Source organism: Triplophysa dalaica, chromosome 7, assembly GCF_015846415.1.
Source record: "Triplophysa dalaica isolate WHDGS20190420 chromosome 7, ASM1584641v1, whole genome shotgun sequence".
Lineage (NCBI taxonomy): Eukaryota > Metazoa > Chordata > Actinopteri > Cypriniformes > Nemacheilidae > Triplophysa > Triplophysa dalaica.
This window is the reverse complement of record NC_079548.1, coordinates 767,410-792,868: the sequence shown is the minus strand read 5'-3', so window position 1 is coordinate 792,868 and position 25,459 is coordinate 767,410. Positions and strand designations below refer to the sequence as shown.

Sequence of the window (25,459 nt, the reverse complement as noted above, 5' to 3'; positions counted from 1 at the left end):
GGAAGAGTGTGTGTGAGAGGAGGTCGAGGAAGTCGAGGAAGTCGAGGAAGTCGAGGAGGTCGAGGAGGTCGAGGTGGTCGAGGTGGTCAAGGTGGTCGAGGTGGTCGAGGTGGTCAGCCAAGACGAAGAACGGTAGTATCTGATGAAATCAGAGCTACTGTGATTGACCATGTTCTTGTCTATGGTATGAGCATGAGGGAGGCTGGAAAAATGGTACAACCAAACATCAATAGATTCACTGTGTCCACCATAATGCGAAGGTTTAGAGAAGAGAACAGGTAATTACCTTTTTTTTAGATTATAGTACAGTATGTAAATGTTGACAGCAATTACTGCATGGCATACTATATACTGTACCACAGTATACTGTAAGTAAATATATGTTTCAGTACATCACTGTACCAATGTACTGTAGTATTGTAATGAAGGGTTGGTCTAACTGATAGGCCTTGTATTCCATGTATATTGGCCCAGTACGGAGACATGATGCTGTGGCTGAGTAATGCACTTATTTGTATATTTCTGTACTTTATTTTTACATGGGCTTACTGTACACAAGGTTCAAAGGCATAAGATTTCTGTTTGTTTTTACAAGTGCTACGTGTAAATGCACAAGATTTTTGTTTTGTTTTTTGTACGAGTGCTAAATGGACTGGTTTTTTTGTTTTGCAACATGCATTTAGCCTACAGTGAACAATAAACATTTATTTCTCCAGCCTCGTGTCCTGAGCATTATGTTTTCTATTTTTCTACGTAGTGTTTAGTGACTGTTCCGTAGTGTTTTTAATTTTGATTGACTCGGGGCACGATTTGACAACATAGTTCAGTTTTGAGCACAGATTGAACTGTTTTGACGTGAAATTATGGTTCTGCTAAAAGAGTCTGAGGTTTTGTGAATGTAGCTTGAAAATTGGGTTTTGTGTTCACAGTTTAGAGAAAAGGAGAGCAGCTTTCAAGAAATGTGTCTTAACAATCGAGAAAAACTGTAAACAGCTGTAAAACCTCCAGGTGTCGACTCATGTGTAGTGTTAACATGATGTCACAGTTCATTATATCACATGATTATTGTCAGTATTAGTATACCGAGACTTTACTCATCTCAACATGAAACATTTTATTCAACAGAATTGAATGTTTTAGATGGAAACAAACTGCAACAATATCACAGATGTGATCAGTTGAAAACGGGCAGTGAGAAATGTAAATAAAAAGCAGCTTTAAATCTTGACCAATGATTTAGTGGTTTGTGTAATGAAAACAATATGACTTGCTTTTCTCTAAATACTTCAGAGTCATGGTTTCCTTTAAAAAGTTCATGACATCTACAGGATTCTCTCGTGTTTCTTTCCATTAGTCACAGAGACTTCAGAAGCTGACAGACTGATCCTGTAACACATCACAGTGACCAGCAGAGGGAGACACAGCGTCACAATACAGAGCTGTGCGTGTGCGTGCGTGTGCGCGAGCGTCACTGTCTGATCAAGTATAAATCTGATCATAATACGTCCAGACACAGTACAGTATAAAGATTTATTTCAATGAAGCAGAAAGGGCAACACAAGACTTTAAAGTGCATTTCATTCTGGAATCATCAGGAAGACAAAAGAGCTGTTAAACCCCTTAAAAACATGAGAAGATCATTCTTAACATGCGCCATCACAACTACACAACAACACAACACATCATAAATAACATCACAAGAGAAAAGAAATTGTCTCCAGATTCCCGAGAAAACAAAAAAAAGAGTGAAAGAGCATTTTCACACTAGTCTAACCAAAGAGACACACTCTCTTTATCTCTCTCTCGTCTGATTCCCTTTGTAAACACAACACAACACAACACAGACTCAGTTTAGTCACCGTCGGTGATCACAGCAGCGTTTCATTCAGTCGCAACACACAACACGACTCAAGACATTCAAACATGTGTCACTGGATTTGCATTGAACGGTTGTGTGAATGTTAACAGAACTACAGACCTCAGAGATCATAATCATCACATCATCAGTTTATCTTAACAAGAGGATTCAGACATGATCTGTTCATACAGCAAACTCTCTATTCACATGTTATTGCTCATTCACAGCTCAAGAGATCTGATGGAGTTCACTTGTGTCTCAGATGTTTCTCAGCAGAAATAAATGAAGAAATGAGAGCGTGATTGTGTCTGGAGCTGTGAATGAATGGAGATTGTAATGTGATGAAAAATGGTTGAGTTGATATTGAGATCTTAACTAATATTATAACATTGACTTTTGATTGCAGACAAGACAAATGTGAGCTCAGTTCACTCTAAACCTAAATGTTTAAAACAATCAAACAGATTAAGTAATTTAAACTTAAATTTGTAAAAAAAAAGTTCTACTTCAATATTTTTGAGTAAAGTTTAAAATTGATTTTCATAAAAAAAATGGATGAATAGATGTTTACTTAATTTAAACGTATTAATTCAACAATTGGAGGAAGGATTTCCAATTCCCACCATGCCTTTGCGTCAGACAGCATTAGGAGAGTAAATATTTTTTTAAAATATTTTTTGTGTTTATAGTATAGTTAAAGACTTGTTAGTGTTTACTGTTCACTTCTCTAAGATATTTAGAAGACTTTGACATATTTTCAGTTTTGTGGTTATCATTGTTTAAAAGAGTGGTGCATGTGCTACATCTGACCTGTAACATGTGTTATGTGAATTATACATATTACGACTAAGAAATTGTCAAATAAAGAAACTGAAAGAATTTAGTTAAGTAAACTTAAAAATGCAATTTTGGTGTACTTATTTGTTTAAGTTCTGTCTACTTAATTTTATGAAAAAAGAATTAAATATTTAAGTCGCACTTGCTAAAATTTGGTACGAACTTTAACTTAACATTAATCAAAATTTGAAAGTTCTGCTTACTTTAACCAAGAACCTCTACACATTGACCTTGACACATTGTTGACATCATAATGATTCTAATGAAAGACACATTTCGTTTTCTCAGGAGAAACATCGGAGACACACATGAAACTTCAATACAAGTTTCCATTTGCTCTCTAGTTAATCTCATTGATGTGTAAGATGAAATATGTAAGATGTTAATGAGATCTCATCTCTGGTGGGAAGCACTGGCATGTTCTAGATCTAAATCATCTCTGTCTGATGGAACTGCAGCATAAGACGAAATAAAACAGCACAGAGAGAAAGTTCACTTCATCTTTCCACCAGCTTGAAGTTTTCTCTGCATTTTGTTGCTTAACACGCTGTGACCGCTCTTTCAGGATACTTCAAAAGACTTGCGTCATATCTCAGACTCACTCTTGTATGTCAGTGGATCGAGAGGTATGGCTGTTTTTAAATTGTCAAACTCAATTGGGTCGTCCATGTCTAACATGCACAGCACATTACTGGAGTCCTGCGACGTCTGAAAGTCCTCTTCGTCCCGCACGCCCTCCTCCTCTCCAGTGCACAGCGCCACCTCATTCTCATAGCAGAAAGCGCTGGGCGAACGCGACGGACTCACAGGCGTCTCAGAACGGGACGAGGCGGTGACCTCGCTCAATTCTCTTGCGCTGCAGACGGGCGTGGACGGCACCTCGTAGGTTTTGTGGAAGCGGCTGTAATCCACCCGGTAGCGGTCGCGCTCCTCGAAGATGACCGGCTCGAAGCGGTGACCCCACAAGATCTCCCGAGAAAGGTAGGAGCTCCGAGCCTGCGTGGTCATGGCCGTGGCCTCAACCATCCCCTCCAGGATCACCACAATCTCAAAGTCCTCGGACTCCAGATCGGTTCGGCTCATTCCCCAGAGCGGGGAGTCCTCGTCGATCTCGTGCACCAGCACCAGAGGAGACACCAGGAAGAGTCTGTCGGTGCCGTCGTCGTAGCCCACATTCAGATCCGTCTGCTCCAGGGGGATGAACTCGCCCTCCGCTGTGACGTGCGGCCGTATGAGCTGAGCACGCACATGAGCCTCCACGATGTGACTTCTGCGCAGGTTCCCCACACGCCACATCAAGCACAGCTTTCTGTCCCTCAGCGCTATCACGGCGTTCTCAGAGAACAGTAAGGTCTGGTTCCTCTTCTTGGGCCGTGCCATCTTGGCCATCATGGTGCCAATCATGAAGGCGTCGAGCACGCAGCCCAGGATGGACTGAACCACCACCGTCAGGATGGCGACGGGACATTCCTCCGTGACGCAGCGCCAGCCGTAACCAATGGTGGTTTGAGTCTCCATGGAGAAGAGAAAAGCTCCCACCAGACCCTCCACATGCAGCAGACACGGCTTGCGGGCCTTTGCTTCGTCTTCATGGAAGTCTCCGTGAGCAAGAGATGCGATGTAGAAGACGGCTGCGAAGACGAGCCATGACGCCAGTGACACAGAGCAGAAGATCAGCAGCAGGTACCTCCAGCGGATGTCCACGCATGTGGTGAAGATATCCGCAAGGTACCGCCGCGGCTTGTCCTCCATGTTGGAGAAGATGATGTTGCACTGGCCGTTTTTCTTCACAAAGCGACTCCGCAAGTGACTCCTGCCGCTGGTGAAGACCTTTCCGTTGTGCTCGGATCCCATTCCTGAGCTCGTTCCCTCCCCACCTGAGCTTACGCCGCTGACGGGAGACTGTCGCCGGCCGGAGCCGAGGCCATTGTGAAGACCGATGGCCGAGATCTTCTGTGTCTCCTCATCTGGAGACACGATACTGTACCTGAGAACAACAAACACAGGAAAACCGTCTCAGAGTACGGACAAAAATCTCAATGTAGTCTTTCTTTTGTAGAGACTGTGAAGCTGACGTCACGGCCTTTGTTGCATGTTGCAGTCCCGCACCCCTCTTAAGCCTTAAGGGACCCCTCATATGGTCTAAAAGAATGAATTTGGGGGTCCCCTGGTTTTCCCTTAAAACTAGGCTACTAAAAACTCCAAATTATTTTTGTCAAATTACTATAGTTACTATAATTGTGATATGCAAATCTTTCTTAATGTACAATGTTATCTGACGTTGTCAAAACTGATGGGACGCATTACTAAGCAACTAATGAGACATACAGGTGGTGGAAAAATAATAAAGGGGGAGAAAATATTAAAAATCTTTTGCTCTCCCCAAGAACATCTGGCTTGTTTGGCATCACTGTACAGACAGCCACTATTGACTTTGACGCATCCTCTCCCTCACTCGTTCCAATAAATTGTTGTATTAATATTCTAAAAAAGGATCAGCACTCCATTACAGTAATATAAAGTACAAGAATCAAAGGACAAGAAAATAAATAAATAAAGGAACCGAAAATTGGAATTGGTAAGAAAAATGTTATCATACATTGCTGTTATCGATAAATTTAAGAGATTTTGCAAAAACCTATATCTCAGCAAGACAGACAATAAACAAGCTTAATCTTAAAATTTTAAAAATAACAGTAAGATCGATAGCAATTTTTTAAGGGCTGGTTAGGAGACCCCCAGGGAGCTGTGACACAATTGGAACACTGGGCCGCCATCTTTTGAGGATTATACTCCACCGCTGTTACTGTTTTGAAATGTACCGTTACTTGTTTGTTTGATATATAGAGAAATCTAAAGTGAGAGAACCATTGGCGTTTCCTGAAAGACCTTTTTTTAACACAGCAAGAGCGACCTACCAAAGTTATAATTCCTATTCAAACAAGAAAAACAAAACACCATATTGAACGCACCAACAGCCGTCCTCCCAAGATTCAATGTGGTGTGACGTCAATTCACAAGCTCTATAGTCTCTCTCTCAGTGGAACCCAAAAGAAGATGTTTCGAGAAATGTCTCCGTGGTTTTGTGTTCATACAATGGAAGTCAATGGGGTTCAGTGTCGTTCTTCAAAATATCTTCTGTTGTGATCTGATGAAGACAGAAGCTCAGACTGGTTTGACGTGAGTCGTCACTTTAAGAGCTGTGATCTGATAGGAACACTTCTGTCTCTTCTGTGTGTCTGTAGAGATGAGTTTATTCTGAAGCTCTTGACTTTCTCTCTCGTCCTCTTTCACCTTTTGTCTTGAGCAGGTAAAGAGATTCAGGTGTGAGGATTATTCAGGAAGGTTAGTTGTGTTTAACTGGATTGCGGTCAGTGCCGGTTTAAGGATTATAACCTGAATCTGCCCTTCATGTCTCTCTCTCTCTCTCTCTCTCTCTCTCATCAGGCTGTGCTAAGAAGAAACAGGTTTGTTTTACTGCTCTCCGTTGGCTCACCGTTCTGAGCTTTATATGGAGACCAAACTTGAGTGGGTCATTCTCAAAGATTTGATGTTTTGTTAGTGATTTTTCTGCATCCTCAGAAATAAAGTTGTGATATATTTACGGCAGGACACTTACAAAATATCTTCACACAACATGATCTTTACTTTACATCCTGAGGGTTTCTGACATGAGAAGTGGATATTTTTGACCCAGACGGTGTATTCTGGGCTGTTTCTCCAGATGTACTTGTGTGTGTTGTGCTCCAGTGAAGATCAAGAGAGACACTTCAGTCAAGTGAGCACTAAAGTGTGTGTCTGTAAATCAGATTTTATCACAAGTGTTTCATGCTGACAGATGTCAACAAAAAGCAGCGGATGATAACACAAGTAATGAATCCACAGACAACACACACACGAGCATTGTGAGGTATACAGACGCTTTCATCAGACACAACCGCTCTGTGTTTGTTTATCGGTCAGGCTGGTGTCTAATAATATAACTATTTGTATTCATTTTAATATTGATTTATTGACAGTTCTCCTGTGGCTCAGTGGTTAGAGAATGGCACTAGCGATGCCAAGGTCATGGGTTGATCCCAGAGGATAACACATAGTCACAAATGTATTACACAATGCAATGTGAGTGGCTTTGGATAAAAGCGTCCGCCAAATGCATCACTATACTGTAAATGTACATGAATATGTGTTACTTGATTGTATAATAATTGTATTAAATAAACCATTTGTTGAATGGGTGGTGTAGTTGGGTCTCATTTAAAGAAGCGTGTGGTGCTCTGACGTCAAGCGGTTGAGCTTTGGGTCACTAAAGTGTGCATGCGCACTCACGTTTGTTTATGTTGTTGCTTTAAAAGTGTCTGTAGTTTACATTGATATTCATTTAAATACCGACTGCTACAAACCAACAAAACATTGACACACACACATTTATTCATCTGGCAGACGCTTTTATCCAAAGATAAGTAGGAGAACACATTTTGTCAACAACATGCTAAACAGTGAGGTTAGTTTACAAGACCATGACACTAGAGGAATAAAGCTTGAGTAAGTGAAGGAGAGAATGAACAAGAAGAATATTCGTTTTTTTACACACACACACACACACACACACACACACACACACACCTGTTGGCTCTGTTGGTCCCCATGGCTGTGTGTGATGTTCAGTGTTTGTGAGCCGTGACTGATGACACAATGATGGTTTTCATTTACACAGAAAGATTCAACATCATCCTGACAGACGACACACAGCACCAATCCTGCGGTGACAAACACAAGAAAACATCAGACTGTGATGATGATGATGATGATGAAAACACATCTGATGTCTGTGTGTGTTTGAATCACTTGTGGTTGTGAATGTCTTTACCTGTAAATACACAAACTAAACTTGCACTTAACTCATCTCAAGAATACTTAGTTACTGTTCTACACAAAACTGCTCCAAACTCAAGTCTCACTCTATACCCAGATAACACACACACGTCTGTAAGATCAGATCTGGAGATCTGGAAAACATCTGCTGAACATCTTTTTACATCCGTTCTATAAACATCTTACAGACATCTACATGACACCTGACAGCAGACGTCTCAGATGAGTGAACTATGTCTTGCTGATGTACACACAGACATCAATAGACGTCTGTCTGGTGTGTTAACGTGTGTGTGGAGAATCTTCATGTTTACTCTGCAGCAGGTGGAGGATTGTGGGATTGACGGACGTCAGCAGGACAGACGCACACGATTCAATAACTGCACTTTACAATAAAAATAGACTTAACCTTTGTTACACAACAGAAGCACTCACTCACACACACTTAATCCATGAGTGTGTGTGTGAAGATGATATCATGACATTTCCAACTCCTAATCCACTAAATGATGCTGGAATAATCTCCTCAGGTCTCAGTGAGAACATTGACATGAGAACGAGGACTAAAGCAATAGATCCCTAAAGAAAATGAAGATTTCATTTGATTGAATCCTATTGTGATCTTTATATTGAGTCTGGAAACAGTGTTTTGTATTTCATTACATCAAACAAGTTTTTTTAAGTGTGATTTGCACAGAAACATGCAGTGTGTTGGTGTCAGATAATGATAGTTTCTGTGGAAAGAGTTTGTTTTGTGTGTGCCAGGATTAGACTTTCATTGATCGCGCGCTTTCCACTGGAAACTCAAAGGGTCAAACAACTAGATCACGCGCGCGCGCGCACCCGCCTCATCCGAAACCCGACGCGTTCATCGCGGGTGACGCGACACATTCAGCAGATGTTCGTCGTGTCAGATCTGCGGGATTGAGAGACTGTGACGCGCATGACGCGCAGGTGTGTCTCCACGTGCGGTAAATCCGCTGCTAAAGCTCCAGATGCGGCGCGCGCGGACAGCTCGTCATCTCATACAGATTATAATCTCTTTTCATTTCAACACCAAACTACTGTTCTTGGTGCTCAATCCTCTCTGTCCATCCGTAATTTACTTTTCCTTTAAAAGCGTGAAATTTAAACGTCATGCAGCACATTTCCTTTAAGCAAATGTGTTGCATTTAAAGCATAAATGAGTAAGAGTCACAGATAAGTAACCGGGCCTGTGCTATTTGTAAAGCGGGTGTTTGGCGCATGACCGATGATAATAAACCGTGATTACCACAAATACACGATATAACTTTAATAAAACCATGCTTTTCCTGGTCAAACATTTCAAATATAAAGTTTTCCAGTTGATGTCTCGACTCAGAAACAGTTAAAAAACGCATGAACACATCGCGTCACAAACTTTTTTCAGATGAGAATGATGATCAATCACGCACCTGATGTAAAGAAAGCGTCCCGTCCGTCTTTCCTCTTCTGCAGGTGTTTTTGTATTTCATGTTTTTTCTACTTTTAGCGGCTTAATTCCTCGTGTGTCTCTGCTTTGACTTCACTGGCGCATAATCTCCGAGCGCACGCGCTCCTCGTCCCGCGGTCTCGCGCTCATGTGGGTGAGGAGGAGGAGGAGGAGGAGGAGGAAGATGCGAGTCTGTGCCTGTGATTACGTGTGTGTGCTGCAGACTCGTGTCAAGAGAAATTCACCTTTAATGCAGTCCAACAACTTTACAGTCGCGCGCGTTTACTGCCCTACATGTGACGTGACGGAGTTTGTTTACGGATTGATTCTTTTCTCTTTGTGTGGTTGTGTTGCGGTTGAACTTCATGTCTCAATACACTGGTCAATTATAATAAATAAAACATTCTACGGTGACCATAGTGCTTGATTTCAGTGAGGGCTGCTACATATAAAAAACTCTTTTCTGTCTCAAGATCTCTCTGTTGTTTTCTGTTCTGGAGAGATTTTGAGTTCATGGTTTCCATGGAGACGTGTGTGAATTGTGAATGAAGAGGTGGAGAACATATGACAGCTGTGGAGTGATAGTGGGAGTGTGTGTGGGAGCTTGTTAAATGAAGACATAATCATTTAAGAAACCAAAAGTGATCCTAAAGATGTGTGCACCTAACTACACGTCTGTCTTTCTTTCTATGAATAATGTTCACTCTCCTCATCTCACCTGCAGACTGAAAACACATTAAAGGTCAGACAGGGGATTTATATCACCTAATCTTCAACACCACACACACATACATTGGACAGGGGTCAGAGGTCACAATTTGATTCTCACATAGGTTATTAATTTTATAATTATTTGTGACAGAACAAACAAACTCATCCCTCGTTCTCTGTGCCCTTAAGGTGATGCTGAAGCACTGAATGAAGCTCCTGTCTGTCTGTCACCTCACAGACTCCGCCCCTCAACTAGACCACGCCCATTCATCCCTCTGTCACCTGCATGACAACATCAGACCACGCCCATTCATCCCTCTGTCACCTGTATGACAACATCAGACCACGCCCATTCATCCCTCTGTCACCTGCATGACAACATCAGACCACGCCCATTCATCCCTCTGTCACCTGCATGACAACATCAGACCACGCCCATTCATCCCTCTGTCACCTGCATGACAACATCAGACCACGCCCATTCATCCCTCTGTCACCTGCATGACAACATCGGACCACACCCATTCATCCCTCTGTCACCTGCATGACAACATCAGACCACGCCCATTCATCCCTCTGTCACCTGCATGACAACATCAGACCACACCCATTCATCCCTCTGTCACCTGCATGACAACATCAGACCACGCCCATTCATCCCTCTGTCACCTGACAACATCAGACCACACCCATTCATCCCTCTGTCACCTGACAACATCAGACCACGCCCATTCATCCCTCTGTCACTTGCATGACAACATCAGACCACGCCCATTCATCCCTCTGTCACCTGCATGACAACATCAGACCACGCCCATTCATCCCTCTGTCACCTGCATGACAACATCGGACCACACCCATTCATCCCTCTGTCACCTGCATGACAACATCAAACCACGCCCATTCATCCCTCTGTCACCTGCATGACAACATCAGACCACACCCATTCATCCCTCTGTCACCTGCATGACAACATCAGACCACGCCCATTCATCCCTCTGTCACCTGACAACATCAGACCACACCCATTCATCCCTCTGTCACCTGCATGACAACATCAGACCACGCCCATTCATCCCTCTGTCACCTGACAACATCAGACCACACCCATTCATCCCTCTGTCACCTGCATGACAACATCAGACCACACCCATTCATCCCTCTGTCACCTGACAACATCAGACCACACCCATTCATCCCTCTGTCACCTGCATGACAACATCAGACCACGCCCATTCATCCCTCTGTCACCTGACAACATCAGACCACACCCATTCATCCCTCTGTCACCTTCATGACAACATCAGACCACGCCCATTCATCCCTCTGTCACCTGACAACATCAGACCACACCCATTCATCCCTCTGTCACCTGCATGACAACATCAGACCACACCCATTCATCCCTCTGTCACCTGACAACATCAGACCACACCCATTCATCCCTCTGTCACCTGCATGACAACATCAGACCACGCCCATTCATCCCTCTGTCACCTGACAACATCAGACCACACCCATTCATCCCTCTGTCACCTGCATGACAACATCAGACCACGCCCATTCATCCCTCTGTCACCTGCATGACAACATCAGACCACACCCATTCATCCCTCTGTCACCTGCATGACAACATCAGACCACGCCCATTCATCCCTCTGTCACCTGTATGACAACATCAGACCACGCCCATTCATCCCTCTGTCACCTGCATGACAACATCAGACCACGCCCATTCATCCCTCTGTCACCTGCATGACAACATCAGACCACGCCCATTCATCCCTCTGTCACCTGCATGACAACATCAGACCACGCCCATTCATCCCTCTGTCACCTGCATGACAACATCGGACCACACCCATTCATCCCTCTGTCACCTGCATGACAACATCAGACCACGCCCATTCATCCCTCTGTCACCTGCATGACAACATCAGACCACACCCATTCATCCCTCTGTCACCTGCATGACAACATCAGACCACGCCCATTCATCCCTCTGTCACCTGACAACATCAGACCACACCCATTCATCCCTCTGTCACCTGACAACATCAGACCACGCCCATTCATCCCTCTGTCACTTGCATGACAACATCAGACCACGCCCATTCATCCCTCTGTCACCTGCATGACAACATCAGACCACGCCCATTCATCCCTCTGTCACCTGCATGACAACATCGGACCACACCCATTCATCCCTCTGTCACCTGCATGACAACATCAAACCACGCCCATTCATCCCTCTGTCACCTGCATGACAACATCAGACCACACCCATTCATCCCTCTGTCACCTGCATGACAACATCAGACCACGCCCATTCATCCCTCTGTCACCTGACAACATCAGACCACACCCATTCATCCCTCTGTCACCTGCATGACAACATCAGACCACGCCCATTCATCCCTCTGTCACCTGACAACATCAGACCACACCCATTCATCCCTCTGTCACCTGCATGACAACATCAGACCACGCCCATTCATCCCTCTGTCACCTGACAACATCAGACCACACCCATTCATCCCTCTGTCACCTGCATGACAACATCAGACCACACCCATTCATCCCTCTGTCACCTGACAACATCAGACCACACCCATTCATCCCTCTGTCACCTGACAACATCAGACCACACCCATTCATCCCTCTGTCACCTGCATGACAACATCAGACCACGCCCATTCATCCCTCTGTCACCTGCATGACAACATCAGACCACACCCATTCATCCCTCTGTCACCTGCATGACAACATCAGACCACACCCATTCATCCCTCTGTCACCTGACAACATCAGACCACACCCATTCATCCCTCTGTCACCTGCATGACAACATCAGACCACGCCCATTCATCCCTCTGTCACCTGCATGACAACATCAGACCACGCCCATTCATCCCTCTGTCACCTGTATGACAACATCAGACCACACCCATTCATCCCTCTGTCACCTGCATGACAACATCAGACCACGCCCATTCATCCCTCTGTCACCTGCATGACAACATCAGACCACGCCCATTCATCCCTCTGTCACCTGCATGACAACATCAGACCACACCCATTCATCCCTCTGTCACCTGCATGACAACATCAGACCACACCCATTCATCCCTCTGTCACCTGCATGACAACATCAGACCACACCCATTCATCCCTCTGTCACCTGCATGACAACATCAGACCACACCCATTCATCCCTCTGTCACCTGCATGACAACATCAGACCACACCCATTCATCCCTCTGTCACCTGCATGACAACATCAGACCACACCCATTCATCCCTCTGTCACCTGACAACATCAGACCACACCCATTCATCCCTCTGTCACCTGCATGACAACATCAGACCACACCCATTCATCCCTCTGTCACCTGACAACATCAGACCACACCCATTCATCCCTCTGTCACCTGACAACATCAGACCACACCCATTCATCCCTCTGTCACCTGACAACATCAGACCACACCCATTCATCCCTCTGTCACCTGCATGACAACATCAGACCACACCCATTCATCCCTCTGTCACCTGCATGACAACATCAGACCACACCCATTCATCCCTCTGTCACCTGACAACATCAGACCACACCCATTCATCCCTCTGTCACCTGCATGACAACATCAGACCACACCCATTCATCCCTCTGTCACCTGCATGACAACATCAGACCACACCCATTCATCCCTCTGTCACCTGACAACATCAGACCACACCCATTCATCCCTCTGTCACCTGCATGACAACATCGGACCACACCCATTCATCCCTCTGTCACCTGACAACATCAGACCACACCCATTCATCCCTCTGTCACCTGACAACATCAGACCACACCCATTCATCCCTCTGTCACCTGCATGACAACATCAGACCACACCCATTCATCCCTCTGTCACCTGACAACATCAGACCACACCCATTCATCCCTCTGTCACCTGCATGACAACATCAGACCACACCCATTCATCCCTCTGTCACCTGACAACATCAGACCACACCCATTCATCCCTCTGTCACCTGCATGACAACATCAGACCACACCCATTCATCCCTCTGTCACCTGCATGACAACATCAGACCACACCCATTCATCCCTCTGTCACCTGACAACATCAGACCACACCCATTCATCCCTCTGTCACCTGCATGACAACATCAGACCACACCCATTCATCCCTCTGTCACCTGCATGACAACATCAGACCACACCCATTCATCCCTCTGTCACCTGACAACATCAGACCACACCCATTCATCCCTCTGTCACCTGCATGACAACATCAGACCACACCCATTCATCCCTCTGTCACCTGCATGACAACATCAGACCACACCCATTCATCCCTCTGTCACCTGACAACATCAGACCACACCCATTCATCCCTCTGTCACCTGCATGACAACATCAGACCACACCCATTCATCCCTCTGTCACCTGCATGACAACATCAGACCACACCCATTCATCCCTCTGTCACCTGCATGACAACATCAGACCACACCCATTCATCCCTCTGTCACCTGCATGACAACATCAGACCACACCCATTCATCCCTCTGTCACCTGCATGACAACATCAGACCACACCCATTCATCCCTCTGTCACCTGACAACATCAGACCACACCCATTCATCCCTCTGTCACCTGCATGACAACATCAGACCACACCCATTCATCCCTCTGTCACCTGACAACATCAGACCACGCCCATTCATCCCTCTGTCACCTGCATGACAACATCAGACCACACCCATTCATCCCTCTGTCACCTGCATGACAACATCAGACCACACCCATTCATCCCTCTGTCACCTGACAACATCAGACCACACCCATTCATCCCTCTGTCACCTGCATGACAACATCAGACCACACCCATTCATCCCTCTGTCACCTGCATGACAACATCAGACCACACCCATTCATCCCTCTGTCACCTGACAACATCAGACCACACCCATTCATCCCTCTGTCACCTGCATGACAACATCAGACCACACCCATTCATCCCTCTGTCACCTGCATGACAACATCAGACCACACCCATTCATCCCTCTGTCACCTGCATGACAACATCAGACCACACCCATTCATCCCTCTGTCACCTGACAACATCAGACCACACCCATTCATCCCTCTGTCACCTGCATGACAACATCAGACCACACCCATTCATCCCTCTGTCACCTGACAACATCAGACCACGCCCATTCATCCCTCTGTCACCTGCATGACAACATCAGACCACACCCATTCATCCCTCTGTCACCTGCATGACAACATCAGAGCTCTTGTTTGAGACACTCTGTGAAGTTTATCATGATTCTTTATCACTGTTGGACATCTCACAAGATCACACATCACCAAAACATCTGACATGCTGTCTGTAAGAGGAGCATCTCTTTCTTTCTTTCTGTCTGTCTTTCTTTCTTTCTTTAATAATTATTTTCTTTCTTTCAATTATTTCATTCTTTCTTCTTTCTTTCTTCTTTCTTCTTTCTTCTTTCTTCTTTCTTCTTTCTTCTTTCTTCTTTTCTTCTTTCTTTCTTTCTTTCTTTAATTCTCTCTTTCTTTCATTCTTTCTTCTTTCTTCTTTCTTCTTTCTTCTTTCTTCTTTCTTCTTTCTTCTTTTCTTCTTTCTTTCTTTCTTTCTTTCTTTAATTATCTCTTTCTTTCATTCTTTCTTTCTTTCTTCTTTCTTCTTTCTTTCTTCAATTCTTTCTTTAATAATTATTTTCTTTCTTTCTTTCATTCATTCATTCATTCATTCTTTCATTCTTTCATTCTTTGTAACTGTAATAAACACACACTTTTTGAAACCCCAGCACAGGTTCTGATGAGTCTGTTGTTTATTTATATTTATTGATTGTTTTATCATGTGTGAGTTCTGCACACTGTTGTGTTTTTGAGTTCTGTAAGAAGAACCTTTGCTAACTTCATAATTTGATCAGAAATGCTTGACTGCTCCTGTGTCACACTGACTTCACATGAAGGACTCACTCGAGCAAACACACATTTACACAAACCCAAGCTCAAACTCAATCCATTACTGTAATATAAACAGAAACATTATTCCAACCTTTACTCTTATTTATCAGGTTTGTCTATAAAACACTACACACAAGAACTCAATGTGAGTGTCACACAAACACCTGTTTAGATCATCTGTGTATGTTGTATATGGAAATGTTTACATAATAAATGGAGGCCGTCTGGTCATTTTGTGAAATGTTGCAAATTATTCATGTTATCACTGTAAATAGACATTGTGGTGTATAAATTGCTACTCTCTTTTTTCTTCACACTATAGGCATCTGCTTACTGTAAAATAAGATCGAGTTCACTGTCCTCTAGAGGAGAACACACACATCCTCATAAAGACCCCTGGACTCACTGTATTTCACAATATTGGTCCATCACAGGTATAGAAACAACTAAACACACACAAATCTTTTAATAAAAATAATTCAGGTTTAGCTCCAAATTTTGCAATTCTTTTACGAAATGCCAATGCAAATATTTAATCTCCTCAATAACATGCAAATAGAGAAATTTAACCAACTTTATGGATTTCTGTATGAAAAGCATCAGATCTGTGTGTTCCAGTGAAAACATGAAATGATCTGATGTTTTGAATGCTAGTGATGTTTATATATTCAAACAGAAATAACACACGCTCATGTAATGGACATATGTCACATTTTATTATTCTCTCTAACCACAAATTATATTTGGAGCATTTGACTTGGACAATAAACTTTTTTGAATAATGTAATTGTTCTAAATCTGTTTATTAAATACCGGTTAGGCTCTTAATTGAATTACTATTATCAATAAGTTTGCAGATGAATACAGTGAAATCAATATTTCAGGTTTACAATCATGTAATTTTCACAAAGTCGAAACTGAACAATTTTGTTAACAATAGATACGAATGCTAATAAATGAATAAGCCTTCTAAACGCATATCAGAAGTGCTTTCAGTTGTACTTTAAAGTAATGTCGTATATTAGAGTCCTTTTGTGTGCATTTAAAGTCTTCATGTGGTGTTTGTTTAAGTGTGCTTCTCCTTTAAATGCGCGCTCCGAAGGGAGGGGGGTGAAGCGCTGTCGTGAACGCGCTCGCAGAGGAATCCCGGATCCTGGAGTCGGACCTTCAGCCACGTCACACACCTCAGTGAGAGAGAGAGAGAGAGAGAGAGAGAGAGAGAGAGAGAGAGCTGCAGAGAAACATAACACATATGATTTTCTAACATTATAATTATGATGTGAAATGACAGACGTGCAGATTTAATATCGATTGTGTGAACGTGACGCGCATGCGCTGCACAGCAAACATCTGATCTGATCTGAGAACAGCTGCACAACTCTTCTGATTCATCTTCTGTTGTTTTTATTTGGATTATTCATCGATAAAATGAACATCTTCCGTCTGTCAGGAGATGTTTGTCATCTGGTGGCGATTATTATTCTCTTCCTGAAGATCTGGAAATCCAAATCATGCGCAGGTAACTTACACGCGAGATAATAATCTCACACAAACACACAAACATTTGATATTAAAGCACAAACTCTTACACACAAACAGAGAGAGTAACGTGAAATGATGATGAGTGATTTGAATGTAGTTTGACTCATAAAACATGTGAATGTGCAGCAGAAGTCTTTTCATCATTTATTCACAATAAACACAAACATGATTCAAGAATGAAAAGACACGAATAAACGTCAAAGAAACAGAAACTCAAGAGAAACGCTGAAGAATGAACAGAGAAGAAGAAGTTTATAGTGTTTACGTGGCACATGCAGCTCATTCTGGACCACACACACACACACAATAATATGTGTAATACAGAAGAGTCTGTTCGTGTATATATTTGTGTTTATTGTATGTTTACTAGATCAGTGTTAAGTGTTCAACATCAGTGTTTTCAGCATCCTAAAACACAATTTACTTTAACATGCAGTGTATTGTGCCATGTTGTGTGTGTGTGTGTGTGTGTGTGTGTGTGTGTGCGTGTGTGTGTGCGTGTGTGCGTGTGTGTGTGTGTGCGTGTGTTTGTGTGTGCGTGTGTTTGTGTTTGCGTGTGTGCGCGTGTGTGTGATTTTGCAGGTATATCAGGGAAGTCTCAAGTGTTGTTTGCTGTGGTCTTCACCACCAGATACCTGGACCTGTTCACCTCCTTCATCTCCCTCTATAACACTGTCATGAAGGTAAACACACACACACAGTCATATACTTGTGTATTTGTGTCTCAACAGATATTTGCACATCACTATTATTATTCTTATTAATCTTGTTGATTATTGTTTTTTAAACTCATGCAGAAGTCCTGACAGAGATGTATTGTGCTTATAATGTGCTTGTGTATGAGTGTATATGTGTGTGTGTGTGTGTGTTGAAACCTCTGAACCAGATGAAAAGGGCCAAAAAACACATCAGATACACAATGACATCAGACTTAAGGGTTTGAACACACATGTAAACAAACACAGAATATATGACTGTTCTGAGACCAGTTGTCATGTGTTCACTGTATGTTGTGTGATCAGACAGCTGTGTTGTGTGTTGATGTGTTGTTGTTTGATCATACAGCTTTGTTTTGTGTTGTTGTGTTCAGATGCCTGGATGTGTGATGTCTTGTATTCAGAAAGCTGTGTTGTTGGTGGTGTGTTGTTGTGTGATCAAACTGCTGTGTTGTGTGTTGATGTGTTGTTGTTTGATCATACAGCTTTGTTTTGTGTTGTTGTGTTCAGATGCCTGGATGTGTGATGTCTTGTATTCAGAAAGCTGTGTTGTTGGTGGTGTGTTGTTGTGTGATCAAACTGCTGTGTTGTGTGTTGATGTGTTGTTGTTTGATCATACGGCTGTGTTTTGTGTTGTTGTGTTCAGATGCCTGGATGTGTGATGTCTTGTATTCAGAAAGCTGTGTTGTTGGTGGTGTGTTGTTGTGTGATCAAACTGCTGTGTTGTGTGTTGATGTGTTGTTGTTTGATCATACGGCTTTGTTTTGTGTTGTTGTGTTCAGATGCCTGGATGTGTGATGTCTTGTATTCAGAAAGCTGTGTTGTTGTGTGATCAAACTGCTTTGTTGTGTGTTGTCGTGTGTACAGATGGCTGTGTTGTGTGATCAAACTTCTGTGTTGTGTGTTGTCGTGTGTACAGATGGCTGTGTTGTGTGATCAAACTGCTGTGTTGTTTGTTGATGTGTTGTTGTTTGATCATACGGCTGTATTTTGTGTTGTTGTGTTCAGATGCCTGGATGTGTGATGTCTTGCATTCAGAAAGCTGTGTTGTTGTGTGATCAAACTGCTTTGTTGTGTGTTGTCGTGTGTACAGATGGCTGTGTTGTGTGATCAAGTGCTGTGTTGTCGTGTGTTCATACGGCTGTATTGTGTAATCAAACTGCTTTGTTGTGTGTTGTCGTGTGTACAGATGGCTGTGTTGTGTGATCAAACTTCTGTGTTGTGTGTTGTCGTGTGTACAGATGGCTGTGTTGTGCGATCAAGTGCTGTGTTGTTGTGTGTTGTCGTGTGTTCAGACGGCTGTATTGTGTGATCAAACTTCTGTGTTGTGTGTTGTCGTGTGTACAGATGGCTGTGTTGTGTGATCAAGTGCTGTGTTGTTGTGTGTTGTTGTGTGTTCAGACGGCTGTATTGTGTGATCAAACTTCTGTGTTGTGTGTTGTCGCGTGTACAGATGGCTGTGTTGTGCGATCCAGTGCTGTGTTGTTGTGTGTTGTCGTGTGTACAGATGGCTGTGTTGTGTGATCAAACTTCTGTGTTGTGTGTTGTCGTGTGTACAGATGGCTGTGTTGTGTGATCAAGTGCTGTGTTGTTGTGTGTTGTTGTGTGTTCAGACGGCTGTATTGTGTGATCAAACTTCTGTGTTGTGTGTTGTCGTGTGTAAAGATGGCTGTGTTGTGTGATCAAGTGCTGTGTTGTCGTGTGTTCAGACGGCTGTATTGTGTAATCAAACTGCTTTGTTGTGTGTTGTCGTGTGTACAGATGGCTGTGTTGTGTGATCAAACTTCTGTGTTGTGTGTTGTCGTGTGTACAGATGGCTGTGTTGTGTGATCAAGTGCTGTGTTGTCGTGTGTTCAGACGGCTGTATTGTGTGATCAAACTTCTGTGTTGTGTGTTGTCGTGTGTACAGATGGCTGTGTTGTGTGATCAAGTGCTGTGTTGTTGTGTGTTGTCGTGTGTTCAGACGGCTGTATTGTGTGATCAAACCTCTGTGTTGTGTGTTGTCGTGTGTACAGATGGCTGTGTTGTGTGATCAAGTGCTGTGTTGTCGTGTGTTCAGACGGCTGTATTGTGTAATCAAACTGCTTTGTTGTGTGTTGTCGTGTGTACAGATGGCTGTGTTGTGTGATCAAACTTCTGTGTTGTGTGTTGTCGTGTGTACAGATGGCTGTGTTGTGCGATCAAGTGCTGTGTTGTTGTGTGTTGTCGTGTGTTCAGACGGCTGTATTGTGTGATCAAACTTCTGTGTTGTGTGTTGTCGTGTGTTCAGACGGCTGTATTGTGTAATCAAACTGCTTTGTTGTGTGTTGTCGTGTGTACAGATGGCTGTGTTGTGTGATCAAACTTCTGTGTTGTGTGTTGTCGTGTGTACAGATGGCTGTGTTGTGTGATCAAGTGCTGTGTTGTTGTGTGTTGTTGTGTGTTCAGACGGCTGTATTGTGTGATCAAACTTCTGTGTTGTGTGTTGTCGTGTGTACAGATGGCTGTGTTGTGTGATCAAGTGCTGTGTTGTTGTGTGTTCAGACGGCTGTATTGTGAGATCAAACTTCTGTGTTGTGTGTTGTCGTGTGTACAGATGGCTGTGTTGTGCGATCAAGTGCTGTGTTGTTGTGTGTTGTCGTGTGTTCAGACGGCTGTATTGTGTGATCAAACTTCTGTGTTGTGTGTTGTCGTGTGTTCAGACGGCTGTATTGTGTAATCAAACTGCTTTGTTGTGTGTTGTCGTGTGTACAGATGGCTGTGTTGTGTGATCAAACTTCTGTGTTGTGTGTTGTCGTGTGTACAGATGGCTGTGTTGTGTGATCAAGTGCTGTGTTGTTGTGTGTTCAGACGGCTGTATTGTGTGATCAAACTTCTGTGTTGTGTGTTGTCGTGTGTACAGATGGCTGTGTTGGCTGATCAAGTGCTGTGTTGTTGTGTGTTCAGGTGGTGTATTTGGCTTTGGCGTATGCCACCGTCAGTCTGATCTACTTGCGCTTCAGGAGCACGTTTGACTCTGAGAGCGACTCGTTCAGGGTGGAGTTTCTTCTGGTTCCTGTAGCCGGTCTGTCATTCCTGGAGAACTACGCCTTCACTCCTCTGGAGGTGAATCTCATCTGTCTGTCTCATCCAGCGAGTGTCTTCACATACAGTCTCTCACTGAGTCAATATTTGATGATATCTTTTGATGTGCCAACACTGAAGAAATGACACTGTGCAGTAAAGTAGTGAGTGTACAGCTTGTGTAACAGTGTACATGTCCCGTCTAAATAACACAACACACAGACATTCATGTCTAAACCACTGTTTACGAAAGTGAATTTGGACATTTTTACTTAGGGGTGTACTCACTTTTCTAACCTGTGCTTTAGACATGAATGTCTGTCTTTACAGCACTGTGTCACTTCTTCAGTGTTGGCACATCAAAAGATATCATCAAATATTGACTGAAATGTGAGATGTGGACTCACTTCAGTGAGAGACTGTAAATAAATATTCACGTCAGTAAAGAGGATTATTGCTTTAGATGAGTTTATATGTTACCCTGGATCACAAAACCAGTCTTAAGTAGCACAGGAACATTACTAGTAAAAGACAAAAATACATTGTATGGGTCAAATTAATCCATTTTTCTTTAATGCCAAAAACCATTAGAATATTAAGGAAAGATCATGTTCTGAATGCTTTAGAATTCACAAGTTGTACAAAATTAATATTGCATATAGGAATATATAGTCTGTTTAATGTTTGACCTGTGGTTCTCTCTCATTTATATTAAATGTGTGCTTTCACTCTGTGTGCGTGCATGCTTTTCTGTTTTTCCATTCGTCCGTGTGTGTCTGTTGGATGTGTGTTAGTATGTGTTAATATTGTGTGTGTGGAGTGTTTGTATGTGGGTGTGTCTGTCTTCTGTGTTTTCACATTTTTCTTGTTTTTACAAGTATATGACTTTAGTTGATTTGCTTACAGTCAATATGTCTCATGTACAGCTGCTTTGTAACAATGAAAATAGTGAAATGTGCTACACAAAAAAAGTTGAGTTCCATGAAGATATATCAAAACTTTATTTTTGTGAGTGTATGGCCTGTCACAGCACCTTTGACTCCCACAGATTCCAGAGTTCCATTTCTGGTTTTGTTGTCACAAGTGTGATCCAAACACAGAGATTCACAGAACATTTTTTCAAAGAACATTCTTAAAATACGAATATAAGGAATGTTTTGTAAAAGTTGTACTTTTCTCTCATGATTCTTCTCAAATGTCTGAAAAAGAAGCTGTCATAAAAACATTGAACAGTTGATGTAACCACACATGTGTTCTTCAATCATTTCATGAGTGAAATGTGATTATGAATGGTGATTGCCAATATGTGTGAATTCTTCACATGATTTGATTGGTCTGTGTTTGTCTTCTTCTGTGTAATGTGTTGTGTGTAGATTCTGTGGACGTTCTCCATCTATCTGGAGTCTGTGGCGATTCTTCCTCAGTTGTTCATGATCACAAAGACGGGTGAAGCCGCGTCCATCACCACACACTATCTGTTCTTTCTGGGTCTGTATCGAGCGCTTTATCTGGGGAACTGGCTGTGGCGTTATCACGTGGAGGAATTCTTCGATCAGATCGCTGTGGTGTCCGGTGTGGTTCAGACCATCTTCTACTGTGATTTCTTCTATCTGTACTTCACCAGAGGTCAGCACGTTCCCTCACATTACTGTTATTATTACTCATCATCTGTGACTGACCATAAAACCTTCACACACTGGACATTAAACACACCAGATCAAAGTGAGATGAAATGATTCGTGTTGATGGATCTGGTGGTTGTTGATGTGATAGTGTTGTTTTCTCTGCAGTGATCAGAGGAAGTGGAAAGATGTCTCTGCCAATGCCAGTGTGAGATTTTGGAGCAGACTGTTAGGCCACACCTCCATCATGACATCACCGCCCGCCGCTGTCTTCCTCTATGATGATGTTTTGTTGTAGTGGGATTGTGCCTTATGTGACCGGACGACTGCTGGACGCACATTTTACACGTCTGATGCCTTAATCTTTAGATTCATGAAGACTATGTGTGTGTCTGTTTGTGTGTGTCTGTGTGAGTGTCTGTCTGTGCATGTGTGTCTTTGTGAGGGTCTGTGTGTGTGAGAGAGGTTCTGTTTTTGTGTGTGTGCATGTGTCTGTCAGTGTGTGTGTGTGTGTGTGTGTGGGTCTGCGTGTGTGTGTTGTGTCTGTCAGTGTGTGTGTGTGTGGGTCTGCGCGTGTGTGTGTTGTGTCTGTCAGTGTGTGTGTGTGTGTGTGTGTGGGTCTGCGTGTGTGTGTTGTGTCTGTCAGTGTGTGTGTGTGTGGGTCTGCGCGTGTGTGTGTTGTGTCTGTCAGTGTGTGTGTGTGTGTGTGTGTGTGTGTGTGGGTCTGCGTGTGTGTGTGTGTTGTGTCTGTCAGTGTGTGTGTGTGTGTGGGTCTGCGCGTGTGTGTGTAGTGTCTGTCAGTGTGTGTGTGTGTGGATCTGCGTGTGTCTGTTTGTATGCGTGTGTGTGTGTGCGCCCACGCGTGTATGTCTTTTTGTCTGTCTGTTTGTGTGATATGTGATGTGTGAAACACTTCTCATGTTGTTGTATTACACTTTTTCTTGGTGTTTTTCAGTAGTTCATGTGTGATTTTCTCATGATGTGTTTTGTGGGTCTGGCAATATTGTATTTGAGTCATTTTTTTAAAGAATCTGATTAAAGTCTCATTTTAACAAAGTGAGTTTTATAAAACATGTCAATAAAGAGAGAGATTGTGACGTCTGCTGTGAACAGATGTGTGTTGTCTTCATTACAAACACACACACACACACACACTGTGTCAGTTACGCACATGTCTTTATTTTTAACTCTGTCTGCGAGAACACAAATGTTTGTTTGTGTGTATTTGTGTTAGTTGGGGAATGTTTTCTTATGTTTCTGCAGTACTTTCACTCCCTCTCTGATGGCTCCGCCCATCGCTTTAGCAGCAGTTGTGATTGACAGCGGCGTGGAAGCGATGGCCGCCGCCCTCTGTACGGCTTTCACCTTCTTCCCTTTGCCCTTGCCCTTCTCCATCACACCGGACCCCTCCACCGCCCCGCGACCTACGGCCGTGACCAGCTCATACCAGAACAGACGCTCCGCCCTCTTCCTCGCCTCCTCTTCGTCCCGCCCTCCTCGCCCCGCCTCCTCCTCTCCGTCCCCTCCCAGAATCCTCCTCTGTATGTGTCGTATGGCGGTCTCGGCCTGCAGGAGCATGTCGACGGTGTAACACGTCCCATCATTTTTCTGGATGAGCAGATCGGTCTTCTTCAGCAGCTCGGCGACCTGTGACCTCTCCTCACGACCCCTGGTGTTCTCAAACAAGTGACGGCCGCCCGCACACTCCCGCACAAACTCCCACAATTCCTCGCTCTCTTTCAGAAAGTCGTCCGCAGGTTTCTCTCTCAGCGTGTCGCCCCAGGTGATGAGAACGAGCGTGTGTCTGAGGAACTGAGGTCCGAACACGGTGCTGAACCAGTCCAGACCTGATCTCTGCTCCCGGGTTTGTCTGCAGGGTCTCAACACCAGCAGAAAGATGTGCGGCCCGGGTTCTGACAGCTTCACGCACCTGCTCAGCTCCGCCCGGACCTCGTCTGGGGTCAGACATGTGTGAAAGAAGCCCGGGGTGTCAATCACCTGCAGTCTCCGCCCCTCCACCACACCCTCCGCCCTCTGACATCGGCCGGTGACGGACACGGGCGACACGTCCGTCCAGAAGGCGTCTCGACTCAGAATAGTGTTTCCAGCAGAACTCCTGCCTGAACCCGTCTGACCCAACAGAACCATCCTCACGTCAGCAGAACCGCCTGAAGCGGAGAACATGTTACTGAAGTTAGTTTCAGTGGAATAAACACATGTTATATTAAAATGTCACATCCGTGCTCATGTATAAAGACATGAGTCTAGTAAAGGAGTGCTGCTGATAGAATATATCAGAATGAAACAACATCTGACATTCACACAGGACTGTAGACAGCCCATCTAGCACAGGCGACGTCTGCTAAAGATCACTTTACATCTATTCCAAATTAACATCTTACAGACGAGTTCTAGATGTCTATGACGTATTACAGATGAGCAGACTATCTTGCAGATGTAAATGCAGACATCAAATCTGCCAGTGTGCTATCAGAGACCCGCTAAAGGTATTCGATATTGTAAATAATAATTATTATTTTTGTGTATTATTTTTCTATTATTACATTAATGTTTTATTTTCACTAACCGGCAGCTGAAGGCTCTTCTGTCTCCGCCATGTTCTCACACACTGAGACTTAAAGAGACAAAACCTCTCAAAATATCTGCTCTGACTGGATCTTCTGCGTGTTATCAGCGTGTTTTATCAGAGTATCAGAGATCGTTTCACGCTTTTCTTATTGAGTCTTATTTTCTTATTCTGCCATCAGAACCAATAAAACCACGGA

General features: G+C 43.6%; 3 protein-coding genes across 4 annotated transcripts in view; 1 reads left to right on the top strand and 2 right to left on the bottom strand.

Annotated features, from left to right (window-relative positions):
- The window catches only part of LOC130426251 (ER lumen protein-retaining receptor 3), a 42,845-nt gene extending 19,071 nt beyond the window's left edge, over nucleotides 1-23,774 (top strand). Inside the window, exons 2-7 of one of the 2 annotated variants that reach the window (XM_056752925.1) lie at nucleotides 16,074-16,185; nucleotides 17,202-17,270; nucleotides 17,876-17,976; nucleotides 20,935-21,093; nucleotides 22,425-22,677; nucleotides 22,842-23,774. In XM_056752925.1, the coding sequence (XP_056608903.1) occupies nucleotides 16,074-16,185; nucleotides 17,202-17,270; nucleotides 17,876-17,976; nucleotides 20,935-21,093; nucleotides 22,425-22,677; nucleotides 22,842-22,885 (738 nt within the window). In that variant the 3' untranslated portion in view covers nucleotides 22,886-23,774. Of the gene's footprint in view, nucleotides 1-16,073; nucleotides 16,186-16,219; nucleotides 17,271-17,875; nucleotides 17,977-20,934; nucleotides 21,094-22,424; nucleotides 22,678-22,841 lie in introns of those variants that run through there. The other variant, XM_056752926.1, reaches the window with a different exon arrangement.
- Nucleotides 1,713-9,149, bottom strand: LOC130426243 (ATP-sensitive inward rectifier potassium channel 12-like). The gene is made up of 3 exons (XM_056752912.1): nucleotides 9,007-9,149; nucleotides 7,322-7,455; nucleotides 1,713-4,682 (listed from the first exon to the last, which is right to left on the bottom strand). The coding sequence occupies exons 2-3, from the start codon at nucleotides 7,342-7,344 to the stop codon at nucleotides 3,281-3,283; spliced, it is 1,425 nt and encodes a 474-aa protein (XP_056608890.1). The 5' UTR covers nucleotides 7,345-7,455; nucleotides 9,007-9,149; the 3' UTR covers nucleotides 1,713-3,280.
- Nucleotides 23,775-23,875: 101 nt separating the features above from the next.
- LOC130426248 (GTPase IMAP family member 9-like) lies at nucleotides 23,876-25,419 on the bottom strand. The gene is made up of 2 exons (XM_056752921.1): nucleotides 25,261-25,419; nucleotides 23,876-24,841 (listed from the first exon to the last, which is right to left on the bottom strand). The coding sequence occupies exons 1-2, from the start codon at nucleotides 25,289-25,291 to the stop codon at nucleotides 23,904-23,906; spliced, it is 969 nt and encodes a 322-aa protein (XP_056608899.1). The 5' UTR covers nucleotides 25,292-25,419; the 3' UTR covers nucleotides 23,876-23,903.
- Nucleotides 25,420-25,459: the final 40 nt, after the last annotated feature.

Bases quoted from the DNA above. Each gene is read 5' to 3' on its own strand.
- LOC130426243 (XM_056752912.1), bottom strand. From the start codon at position 7,344: ATGGGGACCAACAGAGCCAACAG. The intron at 4,683-7,321 runs GTGTGTGTGTGT...TGTTGTTCTCAG, and splicing joins GGGACCAACAGAGCCAACAG to GTACAGTATCGTGTCTCCAG.
- LOC130426248 (XM_056752921.1), bottom strand. From the start codon at position 25,291: ATGGCGGAGACAGAAGAGCCTTCAGCTGCCG. The intron at 24,842-25,260 runs GTTAGTGAAAAT...TCTCCGCTTCAG, and splicing joins AGAAGAGCCTTCAGCTGCCG to GCGGTTCTGCTGACGTGAGG.